This window comes from Taudactylus pleione, unplaced genomic scaffold (genome assembly GCF_031769625.1).
Source record: "Taudactylus pleione unplaced genomic scaffold, aTauple2 ptg000113l, whole genome shotgun sequence".
Classification (NCBI taxonomy): Eukaryota; Metazoa; Chordata; class Amphibia; order Anura; family Myobatrachidae; genus Taudactylus; species Taudactylus pleione.
In genome coordinates this window covers 10,808,150-10,825,860 of record NW_028284515.1, presented here as the reverse complement: position 1 = coordinate 10,825,860, position 17,711 = coordinate 10,808,150, and the positions used below count along the sequence as shown (strand labels likewise).

The 17,711-nt window shown below is 45.6% G+C and overlaps 1 protein-coding gene across 2 annotated transcripts in view; it reads left to right on the top strand.

Moving 5' to 3' along the window:
* The window catches only part of LOC148525094 (coiled-coil domain-containing protein 170-like), an 89,419-nt gene that overhangs the window by 40,752 nt on the left and 30,956 nt on the right, over nucleotides 1–17,711 (top strand). For both annotated transcript variants that reach the window (XM_088471324.1, XM_088471325.1), the window contains 3 exons: nucleotides 6,290–6,534; nucleotides 9,158–9,302; nucleotides 12,939–13,124. In XM_088471324.1, the coding sequence (XP_088327450.1) occupies nucleotides 6,290–6,534; nucleotides 9,158–9,302; nucleotides 12,939–13,124 (576 nt within the window). The remainder of the gene's footprint in view (nucleotides 1–6,289; nucleotides 6,535–9,157; nucleotides 9,303–12,938; nucleotides 13,125–17,711) is intronic.

The following is a 17,711-nucleotide window of genomic DNA, read 5'->3' as shown; positions in this document are numbered from 1 at the left end:
ATGGAAGTGCTCCTGTATTGCGTCCATGTAAATAAATGTGTATATTTACTCATATGCAAAGTTTTCCACATGTCTGTGGCTAGACCTCCCCTATCCGTCATTTGGTTTGGTTACCGCCATCACCATCAGCAAGCACTTGCGTCAGACGTCCTGTATTTTTGGTGTTAAAGATACATAGGAACACATTCCGGACAAATCTGCACAGCCCGTAATTCCGGCTGACACTACAACCCGAGTTTGTGAAATCCTTGTCTATGGTATTAGTACTTAATACCAGTCTATTGGACTAGCATAGTGTCACAATCTACATAGAATAATTATCTCACTTCTTTAATGTTCAATATTTTTGTTGGAGAATAAAGGGGACAGTATCCATAATTATTTCGTTTCAATAATTCTTGTGTGATGGAACCTCATAAATGGCCTAATTCAGTGGTGCACGCAGTTCATGCACGACTGCGATTTCTCATGAATTCGCAAGTGCGAAAATATGTAGATGTCAGCTGGAGCATTCCTCTTCTGCACTTCTGTGCATCGGACTGAGCTAAGCCTGTGATGCCCACCTTGTACATGTTAGCAATGCTCAATTGCACTTTTCGATCTGATCTATCCACCATCGATGCACCATCGGTCGCAACATCGACTCCCCGAGCAACCCCCGCCTGGTGCATAGCCTTGTAACTCTCTCAATATATGGCCACTGTGGCTGCGATGACACTGCCATAACACGCCCCTGCCACCTCATCTTTTTGCGATCACTTTAGATCACCTCCCAGTCTCCACCCTGTAATGCCCATGGATCGCAGATTCCGTTTCAAGTCAAAGCGATGTCATATGGAAACGCATACGCCATCGCACACATTGGGTCATGTGTTCACAGTAAGGGTTTTCGAGACTTTTCACGCAATAGTCTTTGATAATATACTGCGAATCTTAATGGTGTTTAAAGCAGACCTGCTACCAGATCTATGATATTACTTTATCAGTTACTACATATTGCTTTGCAATAGAATATTTTGTTCAATAGGCTTTCTCTTTGGTATACTTCCCACCGCCCAGACAGCAGCTCGCACAGAAACGCCTACTCAACGTACAGCATAGCGCATAAATGTTGCTTCTATTAAGGCAGTGATAGGCAACCTCATACACTTCAAGGGACGAACAGGGCAGCCCTCTAACGTCAGAAGGGCCACACATTTAGGGCCTGATTCAGAGGTGTACGCAGCGCCAATGTTTGCATAGTTGAGCGATGTTTTGCTACTGCGCAATTCCGCCTTGCACCGGAAGGACTTGTAGCGCTATAAGCATAAAGTCGCAGATGGGACTATGGCAAAATATCACACACAAGCACTGCAGCATCAGAATCAGCTTCAAGATGTGGCCTCTGACGCATCAAATAGCAGCAACTGAAGTTATATAAAAGTGACACTTTTGTTTTGTTTTTCTCTCTAGTCTAAATAACCTCACTCAGAAATTGACGACTGCAATAAAGAACCCCAACAACCATTAAAAATGTGCTTAATTCAGGGTTCCAAAAATGGCATGGACAATAGAGGATGTGTTCTCATGGGTATAGGGAGTTTAATTCTTAACTTGGCTCTCAAGGAGTTTCAGATCAGCCTTTAGTCTATTTCTCCCCCACCATCCACTTTACTTTGGACATTTGGGATAAATTAAGCAAAAGACTTCCCCATTAGGCCACTCTGGGGACATCCACTGTACCCCTTGGGTTACACATGACTGTACGCATAACACTGGAGAGTGAGAGGGCTAGACAGGTCTTTGCATACTGTGTGAACATTTGCTCCAAACTCTTACAGATGTGCAGGACAGATATAACTTTCAGTTTTTAAAAAAAAGTTTTGTACAAGCTCAAATAAAATCCTCTAAACTTAGGCCAGGTACACATTAGACGATATATTGGACGATATATATCGTTCCGATGTGGATTGGACTGACATATCGCCTAATGTGTACACACAATCGCGCGTGCACATACGTCGTCAGCAACAACGTCCTGTCGGCTGTACTACACATCAGATGGGACGACGTCACTGACGATGGCATGCAGGTAAGTGGAGGATGGAAGGCTATATCGTGCGGTCGTACACCGGCGGTGGCGTATCTATAATGGGTGCAGTGTGTGTGGGGCACACGGGCCCCTGGGTCCAGGGGGGCCCCGCACCACACACACCCTGCACCCATATTATTTTAAACTCACCTGTCCGCGGTCCCGCCTCGGGTGTCAGCGCTGCTCAGAACACTGGAAAATGGCAACTGCTGCCATTTTTCCGGTGTTCTGCGCATGCGCAGTAGACTCTGGGCACTAATGCTCCGGTGACTGGCCAGCTGTGTCAGTCGGCTGCCGGCCACCGGGGAGAGAGGAGGGGGCCCCGCACGGGGTGTGCACACGGGCCCCCTCCTCTCTTAAGACGCCCCTGTACACCGGATAGTGTGTACGGCCGACCACTATATCGTTCCATCAGGCCTTGGGTCGGCTGGAATACACATCATTCTGATGTGTACTCAGCCTTAGATGCCCAGCCCAGTTTGAATGTAAATGCACATAGAACCCTGGAGGATGTGTAGCAATAGCTTTTTTGTATAACACCATCGTCTCACCTCCCGCACCATGGTGACAAGCATGAGAACAGGATCTGGAGATCTTGTTGGGTGGGGAAGGATGGGCGCTAATACTGTACAGGAAAGTCATCATTCAATACTGAAAGAAAACTTTTATACACCAGATGGTACATGGTTCCCACTAAGCAGCACTGTATATCCCCAAACCTCTACAACATGTTGGAGAACCTGTGACCAAAGTGACTCCTGTATATATAGATATTATATATACTGTATGGTGGGAATGCCCAACAGTATCCTACTTTTAGACCTGATTACTTGAATTATACCCAGGGTTGGACTGGCCCACAGGGGTATAGGGAAAATCCCCGGTGGGCCCCACTGCCTGTGGGTCCATCCTGCTCCTCTAGGTGTCTGGTTCCAGAATTCAAATTATAGATTGTTACTCTATTAGACAGTCAGTTGCCTGGAGGAGCAGAACCACTGATCAACATGGGGGCTTGGTTCCCTTCTATAGAAACTGCTGTACACCAACATTTGATTAATGGTTAGCCAAGTGTCTGTGGTGGCTGGCCACACCCTCTCTGGTGGATGACCACACCTCTTAAGCATGGGCCCCTGCCACTGTATTTTCCCGGTGGGCCCTCCATACCCCAGTCCGACACTGATTATACCCCTTTCACATCGCAATGCTGCGTTGCATCCGAGATTTTGTACACAGGTCCATTCCGGGTGAGACATGGCTGAGACCCCTTTCAGAGTGGCGGCCCGACCCAGCTTATTGCCGGGTTGATGATGTCACTGCCATCACGTGCTGAGCCGGTGCTTCAAGATGAGATCATATCCAAGCGCCGGCGTTCCCTATACAGTGAACGGGACCTGGGTCGCATCGACCCGGGTTACTCGTTCACACAGCACAGTGAGCCGGGTTGAACACATGTACAACTCTGCTTGTTACCAGGGTTGAAATGCCGGGTTGCTCCACCCGGGTTATTTCAACCCGGCCCTTTCACACTGCACAGTAACCCGTGTTATTGCTTGTAGTGTGAAAGGGGTAATATCAACATACAGGCTCCCAAAGATCTTTTAGACAAACTTATTTCACCCAATCAGGTCAATCAATTAGTCCTCTCATAAGGAATGCCACATATACAACACTGCAAAGCTTCAAGTTACTAACGATTGAAAATATTGCGTAACCCTCCATGAAGGCGGTGAAGGCAAGGATTTGGCACACTTGCTCCATGAAGTATATAACCCGCCTACTGCATGACACAGTTACACAATGCCATAAAGTGTGGGACCCCTGGTATATGCGCAATAGCTGTAACCCCTCCGTAAATATTGTAAGACCTTTTCAACAAAACTCAGATGTGATCTATGGTTACCGTTAGATTAGTTACATTATTCTCTAACAACTACTAGTAGTTCCTCACCTCCAACCCCTTCTCCATATCCCACTGAGAGATTGTTTACTGAAGAGAGAACTGTATCCCCCTTAAAATATATGTAATACAAAAAATTCTGCAGACTTCTGAGGGTTTTTTTTTAAATGTTTTTTCTTTATTAGTTATACATTATATTTATTACGTATTTTGAATTTAAAGAATTAATGGTTTCCTTGTGACACTTAATCAGTCCTGTTCGAACCCCAATAAGCTGGCCTAGGGGGTTAAAGGTGTTTAACTATGTATATGGTGTGTCTTATGTCTTTATTCCATGTATAATCTGTACAATCTTAATTCAAAGCCAAACCATGTCCTTGTGTTAAACCTGGGGGGGGGAACCTTTTTTCTGCCGAGGGCCATTTTGATATACATAACATTATTTGTGGGCCTGGTTCAGGCCATGCCCCCTCCGCATGATGTCACAAGGGGGCCGGACCACAATCGCCAGTGATTACAGCAATGCCCGGAGCATCCTGAGGACGCTCCAGGTAGCACTGCTGCATAGATTTTGGCTGCAGTGTGCCATTCTAAGCACCCTGCTAGCCAGATGAGGCTAGCAGATAAAAGTTCCAAGGGCCAGACCAAATGATTCTGAGGGCCTTATAAGGCCCCTGGGCAGGAGGTTCCCCATCCCTGTGCTAAACCATGAATTTATGAGAACAAAAGCACTTTTCAGGCAGTTACCAGAAAAATGAGAAGCCCTGCACAGCAAATTTATAGATACGTGAGATATCTCAGAGGTGATGAGCTCTTTTACCTTTCCAGCCCTCTTGATGCTTTATTTTTTTGTCTTTCTAATTTCTTATACAGGCACTCTTTAGGATGTGTATGTTTTTTTTTTTTTTCTTTTTCTTGTGTTTGATTTGAGTAAAGTTTGTTCAAAAGTGATCTAATGATCAGTTCTAAATTATTGGAATATAAAACAATATAAGGTAAAGGGAGAGGGGTCCAATTTACATCCAATTTTTCCACACTTTTTTGAAAACCTTAGGCTGCTGAGCAGGGGGCGGTTTAGGTGAGCAGGGAGTTCGCAGAGCCGCAACTAGACTTTTTGTTGCCCTGTGCCAGAGAGAGCATTGGCGCCCCCCCCATTCCTTATTTTTTAAATGGGGACATAAGATAGTGCACCTGAAAAAGGACCATGGCCTCATGGGGAAGGGCCAGGGAAGAGATAGGGGAAGCCAGGAGATGCTGGGGATAAAAGAAGAGGAATCTACAAGTGAGAATGATAATAACAAGAAAAATTGACAGGTCCAAACAGTGCCCCTGCCCTGCGGTGCCCTGTGCCATGGCACTGGTCGCACCACCCTAGTTACAGCCCTGGGGGTCTGTCTGCAGCCTCCATGTAGGCCCCCTTCCTTTTGTTTGCCACAGTTGTGAGTAGACTCTGGTACTGTGCCAGTGTGTACTGCGCATACGCAATCTCCAGGAACATGGCACCTGCGCCATGTTCTCTGTGACTTCTCTACTGCACATGCACAAATCTCTGGGAAAAAGGCCTCATTGCCAGGGGTATAGACCTATGGGGGCCCCATAGCAAAATTTTCCCTGTGATTTCTGCAACACCAACAGAGGACTACGGAGAGGTGAGTATAATGCACTGCACACCCTATACTCATAGATAAGCCACTGCTGCTGGGCTCAGGAGCACAATTAGTGCAGCCAAGTAATACCACACTAATCAGATTGTGGTCACCTGCTGACTGTACATTACTTTTCCCAATTGGAATCTGGAAGATCCTGATTAAATTTTGATTAGTATCAGTAGCTGTTTTTAGAATTACACTCAATTCATTGTAAAAAAAGTAAAAAAAAAACTGGCAAGGGATAGCTGACAGGCAGATTCATAACTGTGTTACAACGCTCCCAAGGCCAACTTTGACCCCAGCACATGTGACGTCATGAAGAGGAGGCCAGGCTGCCATCTATACAAGGAAGCTGAGCTCCCAAGGACGTGTTGGGTGGTTCTACGGTGGAGCTGCATAATGTAATTCCAGTCACCTTGCAAGCCAACTACAGGTGCCACCCCCTCATTCTTGCACCCTGGGCGGTGGTCCCACTCGCACACTCCTAGTTACTGCCCTGCTGACAGGATTGCAATAAGTTACATTAGTTTTTTATAGGGATTCTGTTATTTATTTTCACAACTTTGGAAAAATAAGTTGATGGGTTATGTTTCTTGAGTATATACAGTAAGGAGTGACAGAAGGATCAAACAACAATAACGAATTCAAGTAATAACATCTTGTGGTTTTCAGGTATCTGACCTGAAGAACCGTCTGGCTGCTAAAGACATCTTCCTGCAGGAAATGAAGGAGGAACTGGAGAGCTACAAAGAAAGGAGCGCCCGGCAGTCATCCCAAATCCAGGCCCTCAAAGATCGTATCAAGGAATTTGAGTATGTGACTACTGAAAAATCTGAAAGAAATGCTGAGAAATCTTCTCTCAAGAGAGAAAATAAAGAGCTAAATGACAGGATAAAGGAACTGGAAAACCGAGTAAGGTGAGTAGGAACTTCCCCGCCTGTATAAGTCTCCCAATAAAATCCATGAAGAAAAAAAAAAAAAAACTGTAAGAATGAAACTGAAAAACAAGGCCAGGGCCGCAGCTCAGTTACACAAATAGACTATGGGGTAAATGTCAAAGCCTGTAAGATGCAGGCATCAGCGAGATCCGGGTGAGTCTGGCCGATGTTTTAAAAGGGCAATCATTTAAAAGGCAAAACCAGGTTAGTTGTGCCTTTTAAATGATTGCCCCTTTAAAACATTGGGCAGACTCTCCGGGAACTTGACAATTATTTTTACACTGCAATTTAGATGTCAGTTTGGACACACCCCTCCCAAATCTAAACCTCTCTGCACTTTTTACAGCTGCCCCACCGGCAGTGCAGCATGGTGTTACCAAGATGCGCAGTTACTTGCTCTATCTTAGTCTCTTCCCAACTGTGAATCAGGCCCTGTGTTCTGTACCGATCAGAGCAGTATCAAGCAAATTCTGCTGGTAAATAAGGGCCTGATTCATAGATGCACACAAATCCCATTGCAGCTGCGATCCCATACACAGCGTTTGTGCGAAAATATGCAAATGTGGCAGCCGCTGGGTTTTGTATTGAGACGCCCACTATCGGTGTCTCAAGTCCGGCCACTTGCATAAACACATGCACCGTCGGATGCACCTTAGATCTACTGAGACACCCTAAGATTGCGCAGAATGTCAGTCGGAAGTCATAACCACTGCATACAAATTCGCAGTCGCGTGTACTGACACTACCCCAAAATGTTTGCATTTGAGTCGCCACCCCCGTTACCTCCCACAAACGCTCCCTGCCTGTCAATCACACTGCGTTCAATTCCACACTGCGATCGCTGTCGGTAATGAAACTTGATGCATGCACAGTGCAACTCGTACGGATGCGCAGTATAAAAAAAATTGTTCAACTGTTCAAACATTGGCATTACGTCCACCTCTGCATCCGGCCCTAAGAGATCAGGACAAGGGGCCTCATTCAGAGGCGGACGTAGGATGCAAGCGGTCGCTCAGAAACAGGGCGGCCGCTTGCATCCTGAACGGCCGCCTCCATGTCGGTCGTTAGGCTGTGGGTTAACACCCACAGCTCTAACGACCGCTAAGGGAGATGGTCACAATGGTCAAGACCATCGCGACCATCGGGGCTTACGACGAGACCCTAGGGTAGGGTCTTATCAACCTTAAGCCCCAGGAAGATTCCTGCTCTGTTTGAGCAGGAAGCTCCCCACTGACATCACTGATGATGTCAGTGGGGACGCCCACAAAACGGCAAGCGTTCCGAAAGGAACGCCTCCGTTTGGCCGGGCACGCCCCCTGCCCGCCCAGCAAACAGAGCGAGCTGTCAATCAACATCGACAGCTCGCTCCGTCTGCTTCGAGCCCGCTAACGACGGGTGATCCGTCGTTAGCGGGGGCTCGCGCATGCGCACGACGGGGCCGCCTCCGTCGTGCGCATGCCCTGTGGACCAACATCGAGTCGGTTGCGAGTGCTCAGCGCTCGCGACCGACTCTGAATAAGGTCCAATGTCCTTGTAACCAACAGGCAATGCAAACAGTGAATAAGAGCTATGGCCTCTCTGCTTTGATGATAAAAATCCTCAGGGCTTTCAGGTATTGCTTATCAGACCTCTATTTTGTAGCCACCCCTCCTCATGCATGGATCCTGGGGCCAGGTCCTTCTTCCTAGCTAGCAGTTATGTATGGTGGTGCACGAGGTGTGGCCCAGTTTCTGTCATTGCTGGTGAAGGCGGGAGTACAGAGCTTTTGCCAGAGGTCGCTTACTGGGTTACGTGAAGATGATTGTGTGAGGTGTTGTGATTGGTTGTATGAACACCAACGCGTTTCATTTGTGACATCAGACTTTGTCAGGGAGATGATGAGTGATGGATCGCTCTTTTTCTTTACAAGGTCAGAATACAACCCAAGGTCAGGGGCAGACAGCACAGGTATATACAGTAAACAACGTAAAGGTTTAGTGTCATAAACAAAAAAACATAGTTGAAGAAGCCAGGTCTGTACGCAGTAATTCAGTAGAAGGTAGAGTTCAAACAACCAAGGTATAGAACCTGTTGCTCAGGTAATAGTCAAAAGTTGCATAAATAACAGAAATATCCCAGAGTGCACACACAAGTGACCTTCAGTAAGGTGTGAGCCACACACATTATCTGTAGCAAAGTGATGGTGTGTGGTACGTAACTTACACAATGTTAGTAACTAAGTGGAAAATGGCTACTAACTGCTTTTTCAAATTAATAAATACAGTATTTTTATGACTATACATTAGTTGGTATATGTACTGTACAAGCTACTTTATTTAAAGAATGATAATAATCTGTTAAACTTGCTATCTACTACTTTGTACTTTTATTGTAACATGAATAATCAATACAAGTTTACATATCTTGGATAGCCCCTCCCCTCATTTGCATAGAATGCCATTGGCATTATGAGGACTACCAGAGCAAGAGAGGAAGGAGAGATTAAACAAATGATCAGTGTGTTATACAGGCTGTGTTAGTTGTAACTGATAGTGACACATCTACATTCTGCTAAATGATGTAGGAATGTTTTTGTGGCACTGATTTTGTGTAATATATGCAGGTTACACCTGATCGAAAGAGAAAAGGCTGAACAAAAATGCAGTAACATGGGGAAAAGACTTCAGGAAACTGTTGACAGGTTGTCCTCCTGTTTAAATGTAAATGTTGAGAACCAAGAGGATTCCCTGAATGGTTTAGTAACAAAGGTAATTTCTTTTATTTATTAACATTTATTTATATATATATACAGTCAGGTGCATAAATATTGGGACATTGACAGAATTTTCATATTTTGGCCTCTATTCACCACCACAATGGCTTTGAAATGAAACAAACAAGATGTGCTTTATCTGCAGACTTTCAGATTTAATTTGAGGGTAATTACATCCAAATCAGGTGAACGGTGTAGGAATTACAACGGTTTCTATATGTGCCTCCCACTTTTTAAGGGGCCAAAAGTAATGGGACAAACTAAACAATCCTAAATCTAACTTTCACTTTTTAATACTTTGTTGCAAATCCTTTGCAGGCAATTACAGCCTGAAGTCTAGAACGCATAGTCATCACCAGACGCTGGGTTTCATCCCTGGTGATGCTCTGCCAGGCCTCTACTGCAAATGTCTTCAGTTCCTGCTTGTTCTTGGGGCATTTTCCCTTCAGTTTTGTCTTCATCAAGTGAAATGCATGCTCAATCGGACTCAGGTCAGGGGATTGACTTGGCCATTGCATAACATTCCACTTTTTAGCCTTAAAAAACTCTTTGGTTGCTTTTGCAGTATGCTTCGGGTCATTGTCCATCTGCACTGTGAAGCGCCGTCCAATGAGTTCTGAAGCATTTGACTGAATATGAGCATATAATATTGCCCAAAACACTTCAGAATTCATTCTGCTGCTTTTGTCAGCAGTCACATCATCAATAAATACAAGGGAACCAGTTCCATTGGCAGCCATACATGCCCACGCCATGACACTACCACCACCATGCTTCACTGATGAGGTGGTATGTTTTGGATCATGAGCAGTTCCTTTCCTTCTCCATACTCTTCTCTTCCCATCACTCTGGTACAAGTTGATCTTTGTCTCATCTGTCCATAGGATGTTGTTCCAGAACTGTAATGGCTTTTTTAGATGTTGTTTGGCAAACTCTAATCTGGTCCTGTTTTTGTGGCTCACCAATGGTTTACATCTTGTGGTGAACACTCTATGGGTCTCATTCAGACCCGCTCGCGAGCGTTGAGCGCTTGCAAGCGGGTCGATGTTTCCCAAATGCGCATGCGCACGATGGAGGCGCCTCCGCCGTGCGCATGCGTGAGACCCGAATAACGACGGGGTAGCCGTCGTTATGGGTCTCGCACCAAAGGGGGCGTGCTGTCGATGGTGATTGACAGCACGCCCCATTTGGTGGGCGTGCCGGGGGCGTGGCTGCCCAGACGGAGGCGTTCCCATGGGAACGCCTACCGTCTGGGACCGGCCCCACTGAAATCACTAGTCATGTCAGTGGGAGTGATTTTGGCTCTGATAGACCTCTGGCAGACGAGACCCTACCGCAAGGGTCTCGTCGCAAGCCCGATGGTCGCGATGGTCTTGACCATTGCGACCATCATCATGGACGCTTGCATAAGCTGTGGGTGGTAACCCACAGCTATGCAAGCGTCCACGAGGCCGCCTCGCAAAAACAAAAAACACGCCCTGATTCAGAGCGGGCGCTCGTTCAGAGCGTCCGGCTCTGAATCAGGCCCTATATTTACTCTTGTGAAGTCTTCTCTTGATTGTTGACTTTGACACATTTGACACATTGATTTGGCCAACTGTTGTGAAGGGGTTTTTCTTCACCAGGGAAATAATTCTTCTGTTGTCCACCACAGTTGTTTTCCGTGGTCTTCCGAGTCTTTTGGTGTTGCTGAGCTCTCCGGTGCGTTCTTTCTTTTTAAGAATGTTCCAAACAGTTGATTTGGCCACATCTAATGTGTTTGTTTTGATTTTTCAGCCTAATGATGGCTTGCTTCACTGATAGTGACAGCTCTTTGGATCTCATATTGAGAGTCGACAGCAACTGATTCCAAATGCAAATGTCACACCTAGAATCAACTCCAGACCTTTTACCTGCTTAATTGATAATGAAATAACGAGGGAATAGCCCACACCTGTCCATGAAATAGCTTTTGAGTTGATAGTCCCATTACTTTTGGCCCCTTAAAAAGTGGGAGGCACATATAGAAACTGTTGTAATTCCTACACCGTTCACCTGATTTGGATGTAATTACCCTCAAATGAAATCTGAAAGTCTGCAGTTAAAGCACATCTTGTTTGTTTCATTTCAAAGCCATTGTGGTGGTGAATAGAGGCCAAAATATGAAAATTCTGTCAATGTCCCAATATTTATGCACCTGACTGTATATATATATCTATATATATATAATACCAGCATATTTCATTGTATATTACAATTGTGAACAAACACCGTAATAAAGCAAGACTGGGCAGTAACAGACAGAGAGGTAAGAGGGCCCTGCTCACCATTTTACAGTCTATAGGATAACAGGAGTTTCATTCAGTACATGAGGATAAGTGCTACATACTGTATTGCATATTGATCCAGCCAGATTGCAAGGGTAAAAAGTTTGTGGTGGGAATATCGGTCACACAGCAATGTCGGTATGAGGTCAGAGGGCTGTTCAAATATAGAAAGACACCTGTAGATTTTGGCTTCAATTTATCAACGTACCTTATTACCAGCGGCATATTTTATTTAACATTGCAGCGATACTAACAAATATGCCACTGTATTCAGCATTACTCACCTCTCCAGTGAGGTCCAGCGACGATCTCCCTCCTCAGAGGTTTCTTCTGCTCTGTTGCTGTCAGCCCATCACTGCCAGTGACTAATTTTTGTGCCATGAACATGACACTTTCACCCTGCGGGGACCCGGCCATGCCAGGAAGGCTTAGCTGAAGATGGCGAGAGTGATACGGTGACAAGCAGCAGTAATCTTGGCTTACCGCTCCTTGTTAAATATTGGAAGGATAACATAACCCCTTTAGTGAGCGTATTGTTGATAAATGGAGCCATTTGTTACTTTGAACTGTGTAGAGGGTTATTAATTGGGCAGAACACCGTATGAAGGGTGTTTCTAGAATTTGATTAGCTTGCCTGAAGAGGTGAATTTTCAGGAATGCTTAAAGGTTTGGAGTCTAGAGGAAAGTATTGCTGAGGGAGCACATTCCACAGAGTGAGTGTAGGCCAAAAAAAGTTCCGTAATCAGGAATGGGAGCAGGGAATAAGTGTGGAAGAGAGACACAGTTCTTGCACACAGGGCCGTAACTCGGGATGTGAGAGCAGTGCCGCCACCCAGGGCACAGGTAACGGCACCCTGCAAACCATCAATAGCCATCCCTAGCGAGCAGTAGTATTGGCCTTTAGTGTTTGTGGATTCCAATTATATAATTATTTCCTGTTCGATTACTAAAAAAAAAAACCTGTATTATTATGGATTAAGGCGCATATTTATTTGCCCTGAAAACTAGCGTCTCTTATCATCGCTATTGGCAGCAATAACGGATGTTGATTCGGGGCAGTTTATTAATATATTCATGGCAGGACAACTGCGCCGATAAGCTAAAACCCCCTTGACTTTTACAATGTTTCTATTAGCTGTGGTACAAGAAATGATATGTCATTATGTTTTACCACAAAGAGTATAGAATTATACCTAAAAGAAAAACGTGGTGCCTTACATTTACTTAATTTCTGGCGCTGTATAGTGTGTTGTATTGTGAACATGTGTGATCATATTGAGCAATGATTTCGACATCGTGATAATCGCATTTATTTTGTCTTCAAGGTTGAGAAATTACTGAAAGAATATATTCTGCAAAAATCCAGAATAGCAAGTCTTGAAGATGCCTTGGCCAGTCATCAATTAGAGTTTAAAGCCAGTCGGGACACTATAGTGAAATTGGTGTCGGAGACAGAAAAACATAAAAAGGCCATAACTGATTTTCCTGCGGAATTGAAATCCCTGAAAAGGGTGAGAGAGGATCCTGGTGTTTGTTCCCTGGAAAGCACAATACAGTCAAAACACCTCTGTGAAGCAAAGCAGAGTATGGCTCCTTCTTTGTGTCCATCTTGAGTGACATAGGGTCTACATAACCCATGGTTGTGCATTACAGCAAGCGCTGTGGATATGAGGAGATAAATGAACAAATTGTTATCTCTTCATTTTATAAGGTCACTTTTCATGTCATTCTGTTGATTTGTAGACAGAACCGCACTTGTGACCTGTATTGTCATGAGTCTGGTCACACATTTCAATCTTAAATTGTGTGTTACTCGTTTTCTAGTAAAATACAGAGGAGGTTAAAGAAAAGTTACGGTAAAGCTGAAAGTTTCTAGCAATTATCTAGGGCAATGTAATTATCTGTGTATTAGAAGACCACAAGGATTAACACAATTATTTACAAAGATCTCTTAAAGTCTCTTTTTTTTTTTTTATCTTTTTTTCCCTAGTTTATAAAACAAGCATGATTTCCCCTGGCACTCCTCAGTGACTTCAACATTCTGTAGGATTTCATGCCTGGAGGCACATAGAATGGGAGTATGGCCAGGCCCGCAGACAGCTCTGCCGGTACTGGGAGGGGGTGTGGCCAACTGAGTGAAGTGTGGCCAGACCCCCTCCTTACGCAGAGGGATGGCACCGGTGTGTGTGGGGGGAAAGAGAGAGGCTGTTGCAGCAGTCAGTCCTTTCTCTCCATGCTGGAAGTATGGATGGGAAATGTAGGCAGGGGGGTGCAGGATGCGGGCCCCTCCAACAGGCCCTTATAAAGAGTAACAACCCCCCTCTCGGCACCCTGGGTACGATGGTATAAGTAGCTCATGGCGGGGGTCACTGGTTTCTGTGTTACAGAAATCCTACAATGGTATTTTCGGGATGTAGTTAACAGACCGGCAGACGGAATGCTGCTGATCTGAATCCCGACGCTGAAAGTCCGACACGGGACTTAAAATAGGCGTCAAAATACCGACACCTATCTTAATCCCGACACTGGAATCCTGAAGGACGCCAGCACCAGATGAGGTAAGTCTGGGGCGCCCTTAGCTGTTAGCCGCGGAGGGGGAATGTTAGCTGTAGGCAGCGTAGCAGGGTCAGGGTTAGGTTTTGGGGGAGGAGGTTAGGGTTAGGCACCCCTAGGGGGTAGGGTTAGGCACTGCTCGGGGGGGGGCAGGGTTAGGCTCTAAGGGGGGAGGGTTAGGTACCAACCATCAGGATGCAGCTGTCGGTTTTTTGACAGGAGGCATTCCGACAGCCGGCATTACATACCGATTCCGGTATTTTCCTATAAATTTGATTTGTTTAGAACTAGTATCTTTAACTCATTTATTGCATGGGCCAGCAGTCTAGCTCTAATGCCGGGTAAACACTAGACAATATGTTGTTCGATCCGGTACACACATAGGCCAGTGTGTACCGGCTATGTCGCTGACTACGCGTCGTCAGTGACATCGCCCGTCAGACCTGCATGTCATGTCCAGTGTGTGATATCGTCAGCGGGGCAGCATGGCCCTCGCCAAACGCTGTAACTCTGCCGCTCCTGGCATCGGCAAGTGCGTACACCGGGTCCCGTCACTAACGAGGTTGGTACATACTAGACATCGTAGTGTGTACTGGCCTTAACTTTATATATCTGCAATACATGGCAGCTATGTTTAGAAAATAACTATCTGGCAATGTTTCAGATGTAAGAGCAAATTTTAAAAAAGGAGCATTTTGCATCAGGTTGCACTGCATGAGGGGCAGATTTAAAGTGTGCAGGCAGATTTAAAGTTGGGAAAGGGTGTGATCTAGCTTAATTGTACATTTTCAGTATAAAAACAAAGCTGCCCAGTATTCGTTCACTACATGCAAAAGCAGCCAGTATTTTCCCAGCATGCAAAAATATAAATGCATTTGTTGTACCCCTTGCATTGCAGCATAGTTTGCTCCTGGAGCACACTGCGCCTTCTTTGCTCCTTTTTTCATTTGCGCCCAAGGGCCGAATTCAGTTAGAAATGAAAAGTCAGTTGCCGGACTTTTCGCCATCATCGCTGGTTTCAGGTGCAAAAAAGTATCGCACGCTTCCCCGCATTCATTTTCAAATCAGTGAAAATGGGACCCAGCGAAACGCAAACAGGCAAAAAGTGCTGTCATTTTTGGGGAAATCAGCCTGACACCCCCCAAAAGATGCTCTGACATGGGGGTTCACTATGGGTACCCCCGATTAGCCCTGCTGAAGGTATTTGGGGTCTTTGAATGGTCTCGATAGGCGCTATTTAGCATCTTTGGCACAGTACTGAATAATAGCATTTTGGCAAATTTTTTGGGGGGAAATAACTAGTTCCATCAAATTTGGGGTACATGAAAATGGGAGCAAGCATATTTTAAAGGTGCTAAAGTCAGGCATTAAAAAGCACCAAAAACGCACTTTCAGCAAAGCACCTGCAATAAAAAATAACCTCCCCGATACTTCCAAGCCCCCCCAAAGGCTATTTCGCTAGTTTTTGATTCTGTACCCCCACTTTGATTTTTTCTGCCTATTCAAAGTGCTTTTTTGGGCTGTCCTTTGTGTTTGTTAATCGTTTTTTGATGCAATTAGCATCAAGGGGGGTGTAAAAAGGGTTTAGAGGGGTTGCCACAATTTTGCACCCCAAAATCCGAATTCTGCACTTTTTTCCACTGGGTATCCATTGGCAAAACTTTTTCGCTGGTTACAAGGCGCAAACTTTTCGCACCAGCGAAAAGTCGGACAAATTGAATACGGGGATAAATGGAATCGGCGAAAATGACGTCATCAGCGAAAAAGTATCACAGAAACTGACTTTTCACTTCTAATTGAATTTGGCCCTAACTCTGAAACACTGGGGCTGATTCTGAGTCACATACAAAGTGGCCCTAGTAGCGGGCAGCCGCGGAAGCCTGATTTACTACCTTATGCCAAAGTGAGATTCCATTCATCTAATGCTGGGGTCTGTGCGTGGCAAACCCGTGCCAGCCACTGTTTTACGCCAGCCGCAACAACCAACATTATTAGTATCTGCACTTACACCAACCCCAGGATGGGTGCAAGAGATGCGTCAGAAACAGGTGTCCCTTTTCTGTATGCACGACTTGCGCGGAGTTCTTGATATACACCCATGACACTCCCAGAAGTCAGATAGGTTACATGCGCTCGCATTATTTGACGCCCAGTTGACGACATAGACAGATACGTGCAATTCCTGTATGACTCAGAACAGGACTGAGATGCAAAAATTGCATCGATTCGCCTCTGCGCATGCACTGCCGGCCAACACTCATCTTTTGAGTCTGTGCACAGAGGGCCTGATTCAGACCCGCGAGCGAGCGCTATGCTCGCAAGCGGGTCGATGGTGGCACATGGCCCATTGCACATGCGCACGACGGAGCCGGCTCCGTCATGTGCATGTGGGAGACCCAGATAGCGACGGGCAAACCGTCGCTCCGGGTCTTGTACCAAAGGGGGCGTGCTGTTGATGCTGAGTGACAGCACGCCCCCTTTGGTGGGCGGGCCGGGAGAGTGGCTGCCCAGACGGAGGCGTTCCCATGGGAATGCCTACCATCTGGGGCCTGCCCCACTGACATCATCAGTGGGAGAGATTTCAGCTCTCTGGGGCTTGCGGCAACGAGACCCAACCACAAGGGTCTCGTCGCAAGCCCGATGGTCGCGATGGTCTTGACCATCGCGACCATCTTCCTGGCCGCTCGCTATAGCCGTGGGAGAGAAGGCCGCTCTAAAAAACAAGAAGGTCGGCCCTGATTCAGAGCGAGCGCTCTGTCAGAGCGTCCGGCTCTGAATCAGGCCCAGAGATCTGTATGACTCAGAATATGCCCCAGTGTGTCTAATAAGTAATCATCTAGACAAATAGGGGTTCATGTCTCAAGTAGTGAAAAGAGTGGACCAGTGGTGAAGTTGCCCCTAGCAACCAATCAGCTTCTATTTTATAGACTGTACTTGATGAATGCTACCTTCAAGCTGATTGGTTGCTATGGACAGCTGCTCCACTGGTCCACTCTCTACACTGCTTGATACATCAACCCCTTAATCTTGCCATTTATTTTGCGCACAGTATAAAGTACACATGTACAGTAATATAGCTTTGTCTGCTTAAAATATGTAACTTAAATACATAATAGCCACAGGTCCCTAATAACCATTTTTTAAATTATCTCTATATAGCCCTGTGACTGTTATCGACACTAGCAAAAAGGATCTTTAAAGACACAGCACAGGCAGATCACATGCACATCACCTCTTTTATACTCCTAATCACAGGCACACCCACAATTCAAAGCATTGGTCAGCTAACAACCACCTGACCCCTTAACCCACTTAATCTGCCTAGTAACAAGGCTGTCAAGACAGCCAATCAGCAAAACCCCAGGATTCTTATTTCATCTCACGTCTATGCAACCTTCACTTTCTAAAAGCACAAATACAATTTTATGTCATCATGACAGCACTTAGCAGTCAGTTCATTAATAACCTTCCATCTTCAACTTTTCTCCTTTACTTTCCCTAAGACAAACAGGGGAAAACTAAGAAGATTGATAGATTTAAAAGCG